Source organism: Lathamus discolor, chromosome 15 (assembly GCF_037157495.1).
Source record: "Lathamus discolor isolate bLatDis1 chromosome 15, bLatDis1.hap1, whole genome shotgun sequence".
Taxonomy (NCBI): domain Eukaryota; kingdom Metazoa; phylum Chordata; class Aves; order Psittaciformes; family Psittacidae; genus Lathamus; species Lathamus discolor.
In genome coordinates this window covers 9,596,153-9,610,488 of record NC_088898.1, presented here as the reverse complement: position 1 = coordinate 9,610,488, position 14,336 = coordinate 9,596,153, and the positions used below count along the sequence as shown (strand labels likewise).

The window sequence follows — 14,336 nt, the reverse complement described above, 5'->3', positions numbered from 1 at the left end:
TTGCATTTCCATAATTCCATGTGCATCTGTACTCTTGGCCTCTCTGAGGAGCCTGCATACAGCCTACTGGCTTAAACATGGCTCTCACACCCGCACATGCTTGCAGCCAGTTGGGTGTTTTACTGTTAATCCTTGGTTTTAGCAGTGTAAATACGTGTGTGTTTCCATCAAGGTGCCGAAGCCTATAAATCATCCTTGGGAGGCAGAGAGGGCCCTGGCCAGGAGAACAGCATGGAGTACATGGAGGTGTCCCTGGATTCCCTGGATCTCCGGGTGAAGGGAATCCTCTCCTCGCCGGCGGGAGGTGAGTGGGATCCCCCGGACCGAGTCCCCCACCCCCGGAACCGGGACCCCCAGGACCGGGACCGGGGCTTTGTTCCACCGGGCTCACCGGGGCCCGGCTGCCCCCTGGCGGCTGCAGGGCCCGCCCGGCGGCAGAGCCGGAATGGGAATGGGAATGGGGATGGAGAGAGGGGTAGGATTGGGGATGGGGATGGAGGTAGGGGCGGGGAGGAGAGAGGGATGGGGAGGAGGATGAAGATGGGGATGGGGACAGAGACAGGGACAGGGACAGGAATGGAGGTGGAGACAGAGGATGGAAGCAGGGATAGGGATGGAGGCAGGGATATGGGGATGGAGACGGGTGGGGATAGAGACAGTGATGGCGATGTTGACGCAGACAGAAATGGACATGGGAATGGAGACAGAGATGGGTATGGAAAAAGGGATGGGGATGGAGACAAGGATCGGGAGCCAGGCTTGGGTGGAGCTTGGAAGATGCCCATGAAGGGCTCCAAGGTGCTCTTCCAGCCCTCCTTTCCTGCTCAACAACTCCATTCCTGGAAGAATGCTGATATGGCATCTCCCCAAATCACTGCCACTGCCCCCTGGGTAGTCTTGCTCAGCACTGGGAAGAGGACGGGCTAACACAGGTTCCTGGGTGCTGGTTCCCAGCCACTGTTCCCAGTGCTGAATGCTGCGGATCCAGCTCCTCCTGGCTGACCTGGATCCCTCAGTCTGCAGCCCCGCCTCCCCATCGCTCTTTCACTTTCAGAGGTTGTCTGGCTCTTTTGATAGAGGCACATCAAAGAGCAGGTGGGAGTGTTCACCACCACGGGAGGGTCAGTGCGGATGAGGGATGCTTTCACCAGAGCCTCTGCATGTCAGAAAGATTATGAAGGTGATGGCTCGGAAGGCGAGGGATGAGCTTTGTGATTTGTGGGCCTAGAAAAAGCTCTTAAACCTTTAAGATCTTGACAGGATTTTACATGAAAACTGCAAGGACTTTCTCTGCTTGTATAGCTTGAAATATCCCATCCCTTCCCTAGGCTTGAGCTTGCATGTTGTTGGCTAAAGGAAAATCCTTATGGGATGAAAGGGGCTTGTGCTTGGCTGGGGGGGATGCTGCGGGGGGAATGCTGGCATTGCCAGGGCAGCCAAAGAGGAATCTCCCCCAGGAGTTAAGTCAATCTTTGACACTTTGCAGCAAAATAAATCCTTTCAAAAGCTTAAGAAATAGGAGCTTCCTTCTCCCTGGGACTTGATCCCATCGTAGAGCTGTGGCAGGAAAAGCTTGGAACACATCAGGGTGACCCAATCCAGTGGCAAATAAATACATGAGGGTTTGCTTTAGTAGTGAAAATACTGCAAAGAGATGGTAGGACTGTGTAGGATCAGAATAGGAGTGTAGGCCTGGGAGCAGACCTTTTGTTGGTAGGCTAGAAACTGAGTTGAAGCCAGAGGAACTATAAGGACATTCACTCTGTGCCCCCACACCTGATGGTGAGCCCACTCAAAAGCCATTACCCACCTTTAAATAGCTTTAGAAATGTCCAGAATCTGAGAGCTAGAGATGAGGAGAAGGCAAGAACATTGGAGCATCTTGCTGCTTTCTTTTCCCTGGTTTGTTTCCTATCCAAAAGAGATCAATTTTGGTTGGCTGAGACCAAATCGTCCCAGGAATGTTGTTTTCCCATCTGTGTAATAAGCCTCTGCAAACAGAAGTTTGTGCTTTCCTGATCTCTATTTATCACTCCACTAACCACTTAGATTTCCATCTCTGCCTCGTTTCCAGCTAATTTTCCTGTGCCAGAGCACAGTGTTGTGGGGCAGGTGGGAAGAGTGATAAGAATCTGCACTTCATCGTTGCTTTTCCTTTCTCTGAGTAAACTGCTTGTAACTTACTACTCATGATGTCAGCGCAGTCATCTGTAGGAAAGAAAAGGATGCTTTTGCCAACTCCAGCTGGTGTAAGAATGAGTCTGGTTTACAGGATTTGGATAATGCCTTGAGAGTGTTTCAGGATATGGAATGCTAAAGTGCCACAGGACACGGGTGGGCTTGGTGGATGTATCCTTTCTCCTAGAAGTGAGTTTCAGAGTTGATTTATTGGTCTTCTGTGTTCTAGGTCTTTCCAATGGTCCTGAAGCAATGGAAGTAGATGGGCTCCAGGAAGTCCCCCTCTGTAGCTGTCGAATGGAAACCCCCAAAAGCAGAGAGATCACCACGCTAGCCAACAACCAGTGCATGGCCACGGAGAGCGTGGACAATGAGGTAGGAGCCTGTCTTTTAGATTCTCACAGACTTTGCTGCTCAGGACAAAGACATAAAGAATAAAAAGCTGTGCCAGGAACATTGTGTTGGGTCACAAAGGGGCTCTGAGCCTGCTAGGCTGGGAACCCACTGCTGTGTGGCAACAACAGGGCCACCCTCTCGCTAAGCTGAGGGCTCCAGCACTCTGCATGTGTTGCATGGCTGGGTCGAAGGCCTCAAAGGGAGGAGATGGTGTGATCTGCAGTAGGAGAGGCTCTGGGTGGATCCCTCCTGCTTGTCCTGGTCTGTGCAGCTGGGTCAGGTTGATGGAACTGCCACACTTCAGGCCAAGTGGGCTAAAATACATAAGCGTGATCACAGAGAGAAAACCCAATGAGAGGAAGCTCAGAGCTGGTTTCCCTTGACTACCAATGAGCTGATGCAGACCTTCAGCTCTTGAGTTTTGGGAACTTGGCATGCTCCCCATCAGCTCGGTCTGCCCCAGTCTTCCTCTCTCCTCCTCTTCCTCCACCCCCAAGAAGCTTCTGTTACAAAGCTTCCTGTGCAGGCAACCCTGTGCAGCCTCCAGGTCTGTCTGGCTGAAACAATGACACTCAATGCCTTTTGGTCCAGATGCCACTTGATGTCTGCTGGTACCAGAAGTGTGGAAGTAAGTGGCAGAAGTGACTGGAAAGTGGCAGAGTCTGGAAAATGAGGCTGCAGGACAGGAACAGTCTTGGTAGAACCTCCTTTTCCTGGGTGGCACTTGGGTTTCTTTTAAGCTTCAGCTGAGCTGCACTCACACTGCAGTGCTCTGGTGCTTGCTGGTAGAAGAATAAGGAGTGAGAATATCCCTAGTTCTCCTGTAGGATCCCAGGAGAAGGGTGGATGGAGGGAGAAAGGAATAATCAAGGAATAATAAAGGATTGGCAGCCCAGTTCTGCTTGTGTTAGTACTTGGTGATATCTATAGAGAAAGGAATTTCCAAAGCATGGCAAAACAGATTCATTAAAGAGAGAATCCTGTGGAGACTCGGGAGAGGAGGACCCCAGGGCTTCTAAATGTAAAATTAAAGGTATATGAAAGAGTTTCTTCTTGTCTCTGTAGTGGTTTGACAGTTCTGACCCTGCTTAAATCAGACAGGAATAGCAAATGCCATGCTTTATGTTACATTCTTTTTCATAGTGGGATAAATGACTCATAGATGTTACATTATCCATGTGAATAGTGGGTTCTCCAGACTGTCATGTCCTTGGAGAACATTAGAAACAGTGCTGAGCACCCTGCTGCACTCTCTCATGGTTGGAAAATGGCAATTGATCATTTTGTACTTCGTTAGAGTTTCTAACAAGTAATGCAGCGTGACATGATGATGCAGGGACTTCCTCAGACATGCAGCTTTGCCCGTGTTAATCCCGTTTCCTCAGCTCCTAAGTAGAAATCAAATCAGGGTCCTCTCTGGCCACCCTTGCAGCCCCTGGGCTCTGTGTGTCTCAGCAATGAGTGTAGTCGAGGTGTCCAAACCACAGGTAGACTTTGCAGTGGAATTTGGGTTAAGTTAGATCAAAGATGTGAGGAGTAAAGGATGAGCCAAAGTGAAAATCCATCCTCTCTTTTGGCAGGGGTGTTGATTGTGCAGGAGAAATGGAGTTTAAAACAAAAACTGGAGAGGAAGTCTAGTTTTGGGGAGAAAAAGCAGCAAATGAAAGCTCAGCTCGGACGGGCTGTTGGTGGTGAGCAGGCACCGTGTTCCCCATGGGCTCCTCTGCTCACAGTGGCAGCACCCAGTAAATGGTGCACTGGTTTCAGCAGGGACATGTCCTTGTAGCAGCCTTTCACGTTTGTATTTCTATAACTGTCCTTTGCCAAGCACCTGGGGAAGCCAAGGCTGTTATCTGGGGGAACTTGGAGAACCCAGACAGCGTTGTGTCATGCAGGTGGCAACTGGGATGTGCAGAGGTTGTGGTTGTGTGACTGGGGGCATTGGGAGGAAGAGCTGATGCTTCTGAGTAACACTGGTTGGGAAGAGTGAACCCCAGTTATGCAGCCCACTGTCTTTAACAGAACAGGGTAGTGAACCGAAGGCAGCTTTTTAAGCCCAGAGCTGTACATTGGTGAAACCCTTCAGAAAACACCCGGAGCTCTCACTGTTCCCCACTGTGGTGTGGGCAGGGGCCAGTGCAGGAACCAGCACAGACGATAACTCCACTGGCAATGAAGAGCAATTACTTTTCCCTTTATCTTCCTGTGACTTAACTTTTGAGCAGTAACAAGATTTAGTGCGTATGGTCTTGTTCTCATGGTCACCAACACCCGGCTCTTCCTGGCGAGCCAAGAGCTGTGCTGGGTGAGTCAGGCCCCTGGGACTGCCCCTTCTGCTGCTGCTTGGCTGCTGCCTATTTCCAGTTAAAACCCTTTTTTTCTTGCAAGGAACAGACGACTCAGGGTCCGCATGCATGTTAGTTAGTAAATGATGCATTTCTTCCTGAGAGAGCAGCTTTCCCAGCTTCCTGCTGCACTGCTAATGCTATCTGGCACACATCTGAATTACTGTGAACAAGCCAGGGCTCACCAAGGCAGTGTGCAGGATCTTCCTCCACACAAGCACAGAGAGTGTTTTGGTCTCCAGTAATTTCATTTCCTTTAATTTCTCCTGTTCCAGCTGGGCCGATGCACAAACAGTGTGGTTAAGTATGAACTGATGCGCCCGTCTAACAAAGTCCAGCTTTTGGTGCTGTGTGAGGACCATAGAGGGAGGATGGTGAAACACCAGTGTTGCCCTGGCTGTGGATACTTTTGCACTGCAGTAAGTCCGTGCTCTCAATCTAGGGAAGGGGGTACCTGTCGCAGTAGCTGGAAGAGCTGAAGGTGGAAGTGGTACCTTAAAGGGGTTTACTGACTTCCTGGCATCAGCTCCACCTTGTTCCACAGCACATCAGGTGGTGTTTTCAAACAGGAATGTGTAGCTGCAATTGTCACCTTTATCTTCCTGGAGACCCCAAGGAGTGTTACTGAAGGGTTTTCACTGGGAATTCACACAGTGGAAGTTTTGCCATAGGAATTTCTTTGGAACAAGGATTGTTTGGGGTTTTTTTCTGTGTACAGATCAATTGCATCAGAAATTGTATTAGGTTGGTTTGTAAATGAATCTGTGTGCACACATCAGTGTGCCCCTACCTGCCTGTGACGGTTTAGATGGGAACCTGAGTGATGACACTGGAACAAGGCAGTGTTTGAGATCTGCTTCTTCCACCTCTGCCACTGAGGCTTTTAATGGTCCAGTACTTTGTCAGCATCCTAGTTTCCGTGTTGGTAAAGCTGAAAAACACCAATTGAGGGCCTCATGGGTGTGAAGAGGATTAATTGTCTGATGCCAGTGTTCTTGAAGATGAATCAATGAAAGATGCTACAGTAGGCTCAAACATTGCTATGTAAATGAGGCCATCCTGGGGTTCCATGCTGAGTCAAAGATCATTTAAAGGCTAACAGCCACAAAACCCTTCAAGGCATTTCGCAGAGTTGATACAGAGTTAATTAGATTGCTTGGGAGGGCCATGAATTCAGGAGAAGAGTGGGGTTTAACTAGTCTTTTCTTACACACTTGTACTTCTCAGTGACAAGCCATGGTTCATGTAGTTCCTGTAGCTCACAGGTAAACCTGGGGTTGTTTGTCTGTGCTGTCCATTGCTAAGAGCACAGGGCACAGCAGGGCTTCAGGTAGCACAGGTATCACAGGGCTCTGAGTTCTGGGGTCCTTCAGTTCAGTTTGAAACAGTTTGCTGGAAAGGGAAAATAATTTTAGGACAAGTCTGTTGAAGGAGCAGTCAGCCACATTGTTGGGGTTAAACAGCAGACAGGGGCCAGCCAGAGAAGTCACATACTTGAGGTTACACTGGGGTTAAGAGATGGTTTACTTGTACTCATGGAGGTCCTGGAATGGTTGGTGCACAGCTTGGGCAGGAAGTGTTAATGCTGGCTTAGCACACAGGTCTGAAGTTTTCTCTTCCAGTTTTGGAGCATCCTTACAGTACACTGGCACTTCTGGGAGCATAAGTGAGAACTTAAGTGTTAGATGAAAGAGCTGGAAATCGGAACTTCTTGCTTCTGTTTCCCCAGCACAGTTAAAGAACTTGCTTTGCAGTCCTTAACCAAGTTTTTTCCCCATTAACTTGGTTTTGTTCTCTTCTAAAGAAGTGGCAGTGCTTGCTTACTGTATTGGAAGCGCCAGGGACAAGAGTGGTGATGAATGAAGTGTTTAAGAGATCTGTGGATGAAGCATGTTGAAGGGGTAAGGCACAAAGTGACCAAGGTGTGAATTTCCTCTCTATGATTCTTTTAGGGCACTTTCATGGAGTGTCAGCCGGAGAGCAGCATCTCCCACCGTTTCCATAAGAACTGTGCCTCCCAGGTCAACGACATGAGCTACTGCCCACACTGCGGGGAAGAGGCCTCCAAGGCAAAGGAGGTGACAATAGCAAAAGCAGACACAACCTCAATGGTGTCCCTGACCTACGAGCAGCAGAAACCAGCGGCTGTGGAGGGAAGGGCTGACACCACAACAGGGAGGTGAGCTTGGGAGCACACGGTGATCTCAAATCTTGTGCCAGACTGACCATGCTTTGCATTTGGATGCTCCTGATGGGGCAAAGTGCTTTCTGCTCCTTCTCTGACAAGCCAAACTCAGCTGCAGGAATCCACAAGTGTGTTTTGTGTTGCTTGTTGTGTTGGAGAAGAGTGCAGTGGCCGCAGAGTGAGCTATGAAGATAGGAGGGGTTCAGGAGTTAAAACCGTCCCTTCCTCTTATTGTTAGGAATGGAATAAGAGTGGAATAAGTTTATGTTGTCAGGTCCGCTTAGTGACAGGGAACACACCTACCTGTAGCTCCAGCTCTGCACAAATTGGCACAAGTATAAAGAGAGGATGAAAATGTAGAGGAAAAAACCAGCCATCCCTGCGTTGAGCAGTGCTCTGACTTCTGTCTCATCTGTTCTGGTGGCCTTTATGTGCCTTGTTTCCGCACATTCCTTGGTCTCCTGTAGCACAGAATACATAAAAATATAGGCAGTGCAACTTCCTGGGGCAGGTTCTTACTGAAAAGGCTGTAAAATACATTGGTTTGTGTTTCAATTTCACTTACACTTATTTAAAATCAATTTCCTTCCCTTCTTTGGCATGAGATCCATACTGTTGAGTATTTTTAATGGTTGTGCTTTGGCTGTTTCTCATTTTGTCTCTCCAGTGGCACTGGGACGCGGTTGTCAGAGGAAGACAAGCCAGAAAGTTCAGCTGCCGAGGGGTTTGACATAGCTGGGTCTTCAGTTTTCCCAAAGCCTTCTACCAGCCTGACCCAGGGACCAGTTAAAGAAACCCTGGAAAGTGCCCTGATTGCCCTGGACTCAGAAAAGTAAGAAACAGACCATTGTGTCTCTCCAGTTCCCAGCAAAGTTGCTTAACCTAGTAGAAGACTGAGATTTAGCTTCTGTAGATGTTGGTCCCACTCAAACCTTTTCTTGTTCACTTCAGTCATTTGTCACTCCCCACAAATGACTGATTCAGAACAGTTATAGCTCTCAGTGATTTGTCTGGAGGATTTAGTTTTTCACTGCCCTCCAACCATAGCTGTAACTACGAGGAATTCCTATTTACAGTTTTAATACCCAGAATTTGTTGATGAGCAGCACTCATGGGTAACAGTTCTCATTAGAACAAGGCTGGCTGCAGTTGGAACTAGATATTAAGATCTCCTTCTGGAGCCTTGTTCTGTGTTCTGCTGGTGCTCCGGAGCTGTTCCATAGAAACAGTTTGTCATGCACATGGGCTAGCAGTGGGGTGGGGTGAAATGCCAAAAGCGTTCTTCAGTGGGTATTAATTGTGCCTCTTTTTCCCACTCCTGCAGACCCAAGAAGTTACGGTTCCATCCAAAGCAGTTGTACTTCTCTGCGAGGCAAGGAGAGCTGCAAAAAGTCCTGCTTATGCTGGGTAGGTGGCTCCTTCCCAGGACACTGTGCGTCTGGCAGTACTCCCAGCTCCTGCCATGCAGCTGCCAGAGTCCACTTCCCAGCATGGCAGCACGTCATCTTCCCCACTGCCTCTTGTGAGTGGAGTTGGAGGAGAAAGCCATTTCTGCAAGTGATGTGTCATTGGAAATGGCTTCATCTTTCTGTGAAATGTGGACCTGCTCCCAGCTTGTTTCTGCATTTGGGTACAGTTTTATCCAGAGAAGCTCTTTCTGTCCCCAAAACACCTACATGTAATGTTTCCAGTCTGATAGAACTTTTCCTCTCCGTGCAATGGAATGGTTAGGTACTTGCATCCAGTAGGGAGGTAAAAAGATGGGAGTCAGCTTATGCTGAGGCCCATCAGCAAGAGAGCAGAAAGGAAGAGCCCTTCAATACAAAGGGTTTGTTTAGGGGGTACATAGTTGTCTGTCACCAGATGACTTTTAGCTGCTGAGCTTGTTTTTACCAACAAATATTCCTGAGGAATCTCCCTTTTGAAGGACACAGTGTTTCCTTGGGATCATTTCCTTTCCACTCCAGTACTTTGCAGTACATTTTTGGATGCTTTCTGTTCTTTTCATTTATCAGATTCTTCTTTTTTTTTTCATCTAGCAAGTCTTAGCTTCATTGTTCGTGTCTTCAATAGCACAAAAGTGTTACTCATTGATATTTAACTACGGCCTCATCATATGCAACATGTTATCATGCCCAGACATCTTTGTCTGGCTGTCATCATCATCTGTCAGTCTTTGCACAGCTGTGAGAGTCTCTGGTCACATCCCCAGCTTCTGGTAGTTGGAGAAGCTCCATCCACTCTGTTGCCCTCTGTTTGCAAGGATGCAATGAGGATCGCTGCTATTAATTGCATTTACTAGTGATTAGACACAAAGGCCAGGTAGTTCTGACGCTTTGGTGTTTCCAACTTCTCTTGCTTTAAACAATGCAGGTTTTGTTTTCCTTTTTATCTTAATATGGTGTTTGTTGGTTTTGTTGCACTGAGAAATGGTGAATTGTGAATCTGAATCATAGAATCTCAGACTGGTTTGGGTTGGAAGGGACCTTAAAGCTCGTCCAGTTCCAAGCACCTGCCATGGGCAGGGCCACCTTCCACTGGAGCAGCTTGCTCCAAGCCCCTGTGTCCAACCTGGCCTTGAACACTGCCAGGGATGGGGAGACGCCCTGTGTGGAAGAAGAAGGCCCGTATAGAAATTGTGATGACTTAAAGGTCTTAAACTTCTGAAGCTCTTGGTTTGAGGGCTGTTGCATATTGAACGTCCATGGGTGCCATGAGGGCTTTCTGGCGTGAATGGGTAGTGAGACATGAGAAGGGCTGAGGATGGGCCAGGAGCCCGTCCTTTAAGAGGATTTAGTTGAGACCTAGTTCTTCTGTTACCCTTTTCTCTCATCTCTGAATGATGGTTGAACACATCTCTGCTCTGTTTTCCAGTGGACGGCATTGACCCCAACTTTAAAATGGAGCATCAGAATAAGAGAACCCCTCTCCATGCCGCCGCCGAGTCTGGCCATGTGGACATCTGCCATATGCTGATTCAGGTCTGTCTCCACTTGTTCTGCTATACAAGCCATTTTCTGTGGTTTCTGGTCTCCTGCCCACATGGCAAAAGCATTTGAAGCTTCAGTGTAGGGCACTGTGCAGCGTGTAGGAGCCTACGTACCCATCACACCCAGCAGTGGTGCAGTGCCAGATGTGCCAACACAAGCGGACCGCAGGCAGGCTGCAGGGCGTCTGCAAGCTGCTGCCAAGATGCTCCTTGTGACAAAGGCAGGTAGGCTGTGGAGCCTGGCAGCCAGCATCTGTCTTCCCTGCAGTCAAAACATGAGTAAGTCCAGCAGGATTTTCCTCTACCGGGTAAAGGTCCCGCATGTGGAAATGAGAGAAGGACAGATGCAAGTTTAGCTGCTTGTCTGAGATTTGGATTCTAATGGAGGGATGATGGTCAAAGACGTAGGGGTGCTTTTGTTGAATCAACTCCAAAATTATGTGAAGGAAAAAGAAGGGTTTAAAAAGTTAGAGTTTTTCCTTTTTGTGCTGCCATTTATCACCTGGAGTGACTGGAAGGATGCTCTGTTTATCCTGTGTGACTGGGAAACCTTAAAGGGCTCTTGAGAAAGCAGCAATGCCATGGCTTTGAGAACAAGCCTGCTGGGTTGTTGCATTTCAGCATCTGGAGTCAGAGGCTTACAAAGTGCTGTTTGAAGATGCAGCTATGGGCCTACCCTCCTGCTCTCACTCAAGTTACTGCACGTGAAGACAGCAGAGTGACTTGTATGAGTAAAAGGAGTAAGATGTTTGAGCTACTATAAACAACTTGAATTAAGTATCAGTAGAGTTGGTTTGTTTCCAAAATCCTTCATCATCTTGTCTCTTCCCTCATGTCTGACTACTGCAGTAGAACAGGATTTGGCTGGGCATGTCCCCAGCTTGTTAAACTTGAAATGCCGTCTTCTCAGGTCTGGTTTAAGTAGCTCTTGCTATTTTAAAGTGATCAAAACAAATGCATTCAGTGGGAGGCACCTGGAAGGGGTGAACCTGAGTCAGCATGTCGCTGCTGTAAGCAGGTCTGTGCTTCACACGTGTACCTGCATGTGTGACCTGCCAGCAGTTGGGCTATCTCAGAGATCTTCTGGTTTTAGGAGTTGAGTGGGTTCCTGACCTAAGCTGAAGAGTTAAAGCAGGCAGGACACACAACACAGGAGTGCTTTGGAAAAGAGTAAGATTTTGGTCCAAGGCACTCCATGCTCAACTGAGAACTGAACTAACCTATGCTCCGAGACCTCTGCAGAAACATTGCCATTGACTTGCACAGGAATAGCTAGACAATCTCCAGGAGTATTTTTACGGCTTCTACCTCTGTTGCAATCAGCAAGTTGTTCCTGCTGCTTGTGACATTGTGAAGAGCTGGCTGCTTTGTTCATTGTGTCCATAGAAATTACAGACCAGGGAAATCAAAGCTGCTGGAGAAAGGAGGAGGCTCATTTTTCCCAAATGATATCTAGAAAGTAGCAGTACAAAATCCATTAATAACAAGAGCTATTTAATACTAGTTGTTGGCTTCCTTATGCCCTGGTTACTGGCTGTAGAAGGCAGGGGGAAGGGCAGGCATTGTGTGCTGCTTCCCAAACCAGGTGGAATTGCACTGTCTTCTTTCTTGGGTTTATTACCTTTTTCTTCTCTTCTCCCCTGCTCAATATGGCTAAATTTCAGTTAAAAAACTTGCTACTAAATCACTCCTTGCACATCCTTCCTCTGCTCACCAGCAGTGATTGTAACTGTTCTTGTATCTGCCTTGGCCTCCTAACAGGCTGGTGCTAATATCGACTCCTGCTCTGAAGACCAGCGGACCCCACTGATGGAAGCAGCAGAAAACAACCATCTGGAAACTGTGAAATACCTTATCAAGGCTGGAGCACTTGTAGATCCTAAGGTAGCAGTTGTTTCCTTATCCTTTTCTCCTGAAGAAGCCTTTGTCCGCCATTTCTTTCTTGATAGGTCTTCGGTGGAAGTGAATAGGCAGAGGGGAGGTGGACTTGCTTGTCTTGGGCATGAAGGCTTGGCAAGGCCATGGTTGTTGGTAGTATCACTGGAGTGGTGCAGTATCCTGGCTGTGAGCAGTTTGGGGCAAGTGCCACCACTGGCTACGTGAAGTTTGTGGCACCGAGTGTAGGAGGTGTTTGAGTTCATCTGGGGCTACTGAAATCCATTGCAGTGACTTTGGAGTTTTCTTTATAGACTCTGATAATGAGACTTTTGGGGTGACATTTTAAAATGGGCTGGTAACTAGGTGCTTGCCAAACCAGCAGAAATGACAGAGGAAGCTTTGCTTTCCAAAGGATTGCCATGTGGTTTTTGCAGTCACGCTGCAGTGGCAAAATAGTACCCCATCTTCAAACTCTACCCTTTAATTTAAAGCAGTACAATAAAACACAGCTGTCTGTTTGCCTGTAGCATGCTCTGGTTACGTTGCAGTCTTGGAAAATACACAGATCATGTATTAGTCCCCTACATCAGATGCTATTTGGAGCTCAGGAGCCCTCCCCATGTGAACTTATTGTTGCAGCCTGCTGCTGTTGGCACAATCCTCTGCTGTTGCTGGGGGGTACAGCTGGGCAGGGATGCTCTTTTCATGAAGGAGCTGGTGGGACAAGGAGGACTGCACAAGGTGCTGCCCACCCCAAGCCTTAAACAGATCCATGAGAGTGTGGTTCTGAGCTGAGAAGAGGGAAAAGTTAAGACAGGCATGTGTGGGTTCATGCTAACCGTTGTCCCAAGTGTCTTGGAGCAGCCCAGATACCTCTTGCCTGATTTATTCCTGAGGAAGTGAAAAGAAGGGTTTTTTTTCTTCTGAAGGCAAAGGAGAGCTTGCAACAGCAAATGAGAAGCCTGAGATCACGTCTGAAGTCTAGACTAGTTTATTATGTTAATTAGTTTCTCACACCAAATTAGTCATCTGTTTGAGAGCAGCAACACTGCAGCTTAAAATCAGCTCCAGCCATTGCAATGAGAAATCCAGACACGAGCTGCTGTGGTGTGCGCCCAGCACAGAGAGCTGAGGGGTGCTGGGGGGCTTCTCAGACCCCAGGTGTTGATGGGGTGCAAAAGCCACAGAAAACCTGCAGAAACTTGAGACTAGAATCTTAGAACCCCAGCCTGGTTTGTGTTGGAAGGGACCTTGAAGTTCATCCAGTTCCAGCCCCCACCACGGGCAAGGACCCCTTCCACTGGAGCAGCTTGCTCCAAGCCCCTGTGTCCAACCTGGCCTTGAGCACTGCCAGGGATGGGGCAGCCACAGCTTCTCTGGGCACCCTGTGCCAGCGCCTCAGCACCCTCACAGGGAAGAATTTTTTTCCTAATATCTAATCTAAATTGGACATTTAGGTAAAAATTATATTAATGTGTGTCTGCTCTACATAGGGTTGAGAAGCTGCACTTGGCTCATGCTAGCCTAAGGGGGAAGCTGTGGTATTATTCAGGTGTAGCGTTTGTAAGGGTGTAGGGACTCCTTCTTCACCCCAACAAGCCCACACTGTAATTCCTGACCCGAGATGTCCTAGCCCTGTGCCACACTCCCCGACAAGCTCCATCTGAAAGCTCTCACCTCCCATGTTTCTTACAGGGGCTGGGCTGGAGGCAGTCATTTTGCTTTTCAGTCTTTCATTTCCTCCTCCTCATTTCCTGGTTTCTGGGCCTTGCTCTGTGCTAAGCTCTTGGGATATAAAGGCCTGATCGAAATCAGGCTCCAGCCGCCGCGATCTTTGGTGTTAGTGTGGGAGTGTCTCCGTTGTGACTCACAGCCTGTCCATCTCCTCCAGACCCTGTATTCTCATCTCCCAAAGGCATTTTTCCTTTCAAGCTGTGGCTGTTTTTCATCTCCTGTCTCAGCAGACAGCTGCGGGCACGCTGGGGACCTGGTCTCTCAGGAGCAGGACACCCCTTTGCCCTGCTTCTGGGTGCTGGGGTAAGGCCTTGTGCTAATAAAATCCAGCAATAAAGCTGTATGAATGGAACATTTCAGGTTGAGACAAGGCTCCTTTTCTGATGTAAAATGAAAACACCTCCTCTGTAAGGGATTTCTGCCTCCCTTGGTTCCCCAGAACATGGTGAAGAGTTGGAGGTGGTTTGCTGGGGAAGGGGAGCATCAATCTGCCAGGATTTGGGGCTGGTGCTTTCCCTAGGCTTCAAAAAGACACCTCATAGCCTTTGCACTCTCAGCCTCCTGTTCTGCATGGGTTGCACCTCTGGGCTTTGTGTAGGGCTCCCTCTGCTCAGTGCTGGCGTTGGCTCCT

The 14,336-nt window shown here is 48.4% G+C and overlaps 1 protein-coding gene across 16 annotated transcripts in view; it reads left to right on the top strand.

Annotated features, from left to right (window-relative positions):
* The window catches only part of EHMT1 (euchromatic histone lysine methyltransferase 1), a 115,369-nt gene that overhangs the window by 81,839 nt on the left and 19,194 nt on the right, over positions 1-14,336 (top strand). For 14 of the 16 annotated variants that reach the window (XM_065695266.1, XM_065695277.1, XM_065695269.1 and 11 more), the window contains 8 exons: positions 173-304; positions 2,408-2,553; positions 5,195-5,338; positions 6,872-7,098; positions 7,772-7,936; positions 8,429-8,511; positions 9,979-10,085; positions 11,855-11,977. In XM_065695266.1, the coding sequence (XP_065551338.1) occupies positions 173-304; positions 2,408-2,553; positions 5,195-5,338; positions 6,872-7,098; positions 7,772-7,936; positions 8,429-8,511; positions 9,979-10,085; positions 11,855-11,977 (1,127 nt within the window). The remainder of the gene's footprint in view (positions 1-172; positions 305-2,407; positions 2,554-5,194; positions 5,339-6,871; positions 7,099-7,771; positions 7,937-8,428; positions 8,512-9,978; positions 10,086-11,854; positions 11,978-14,336) is intronic. The other 2 variants (XM_065695275.1, XM_065695280.1) reach the window with 1 other exon arrangement.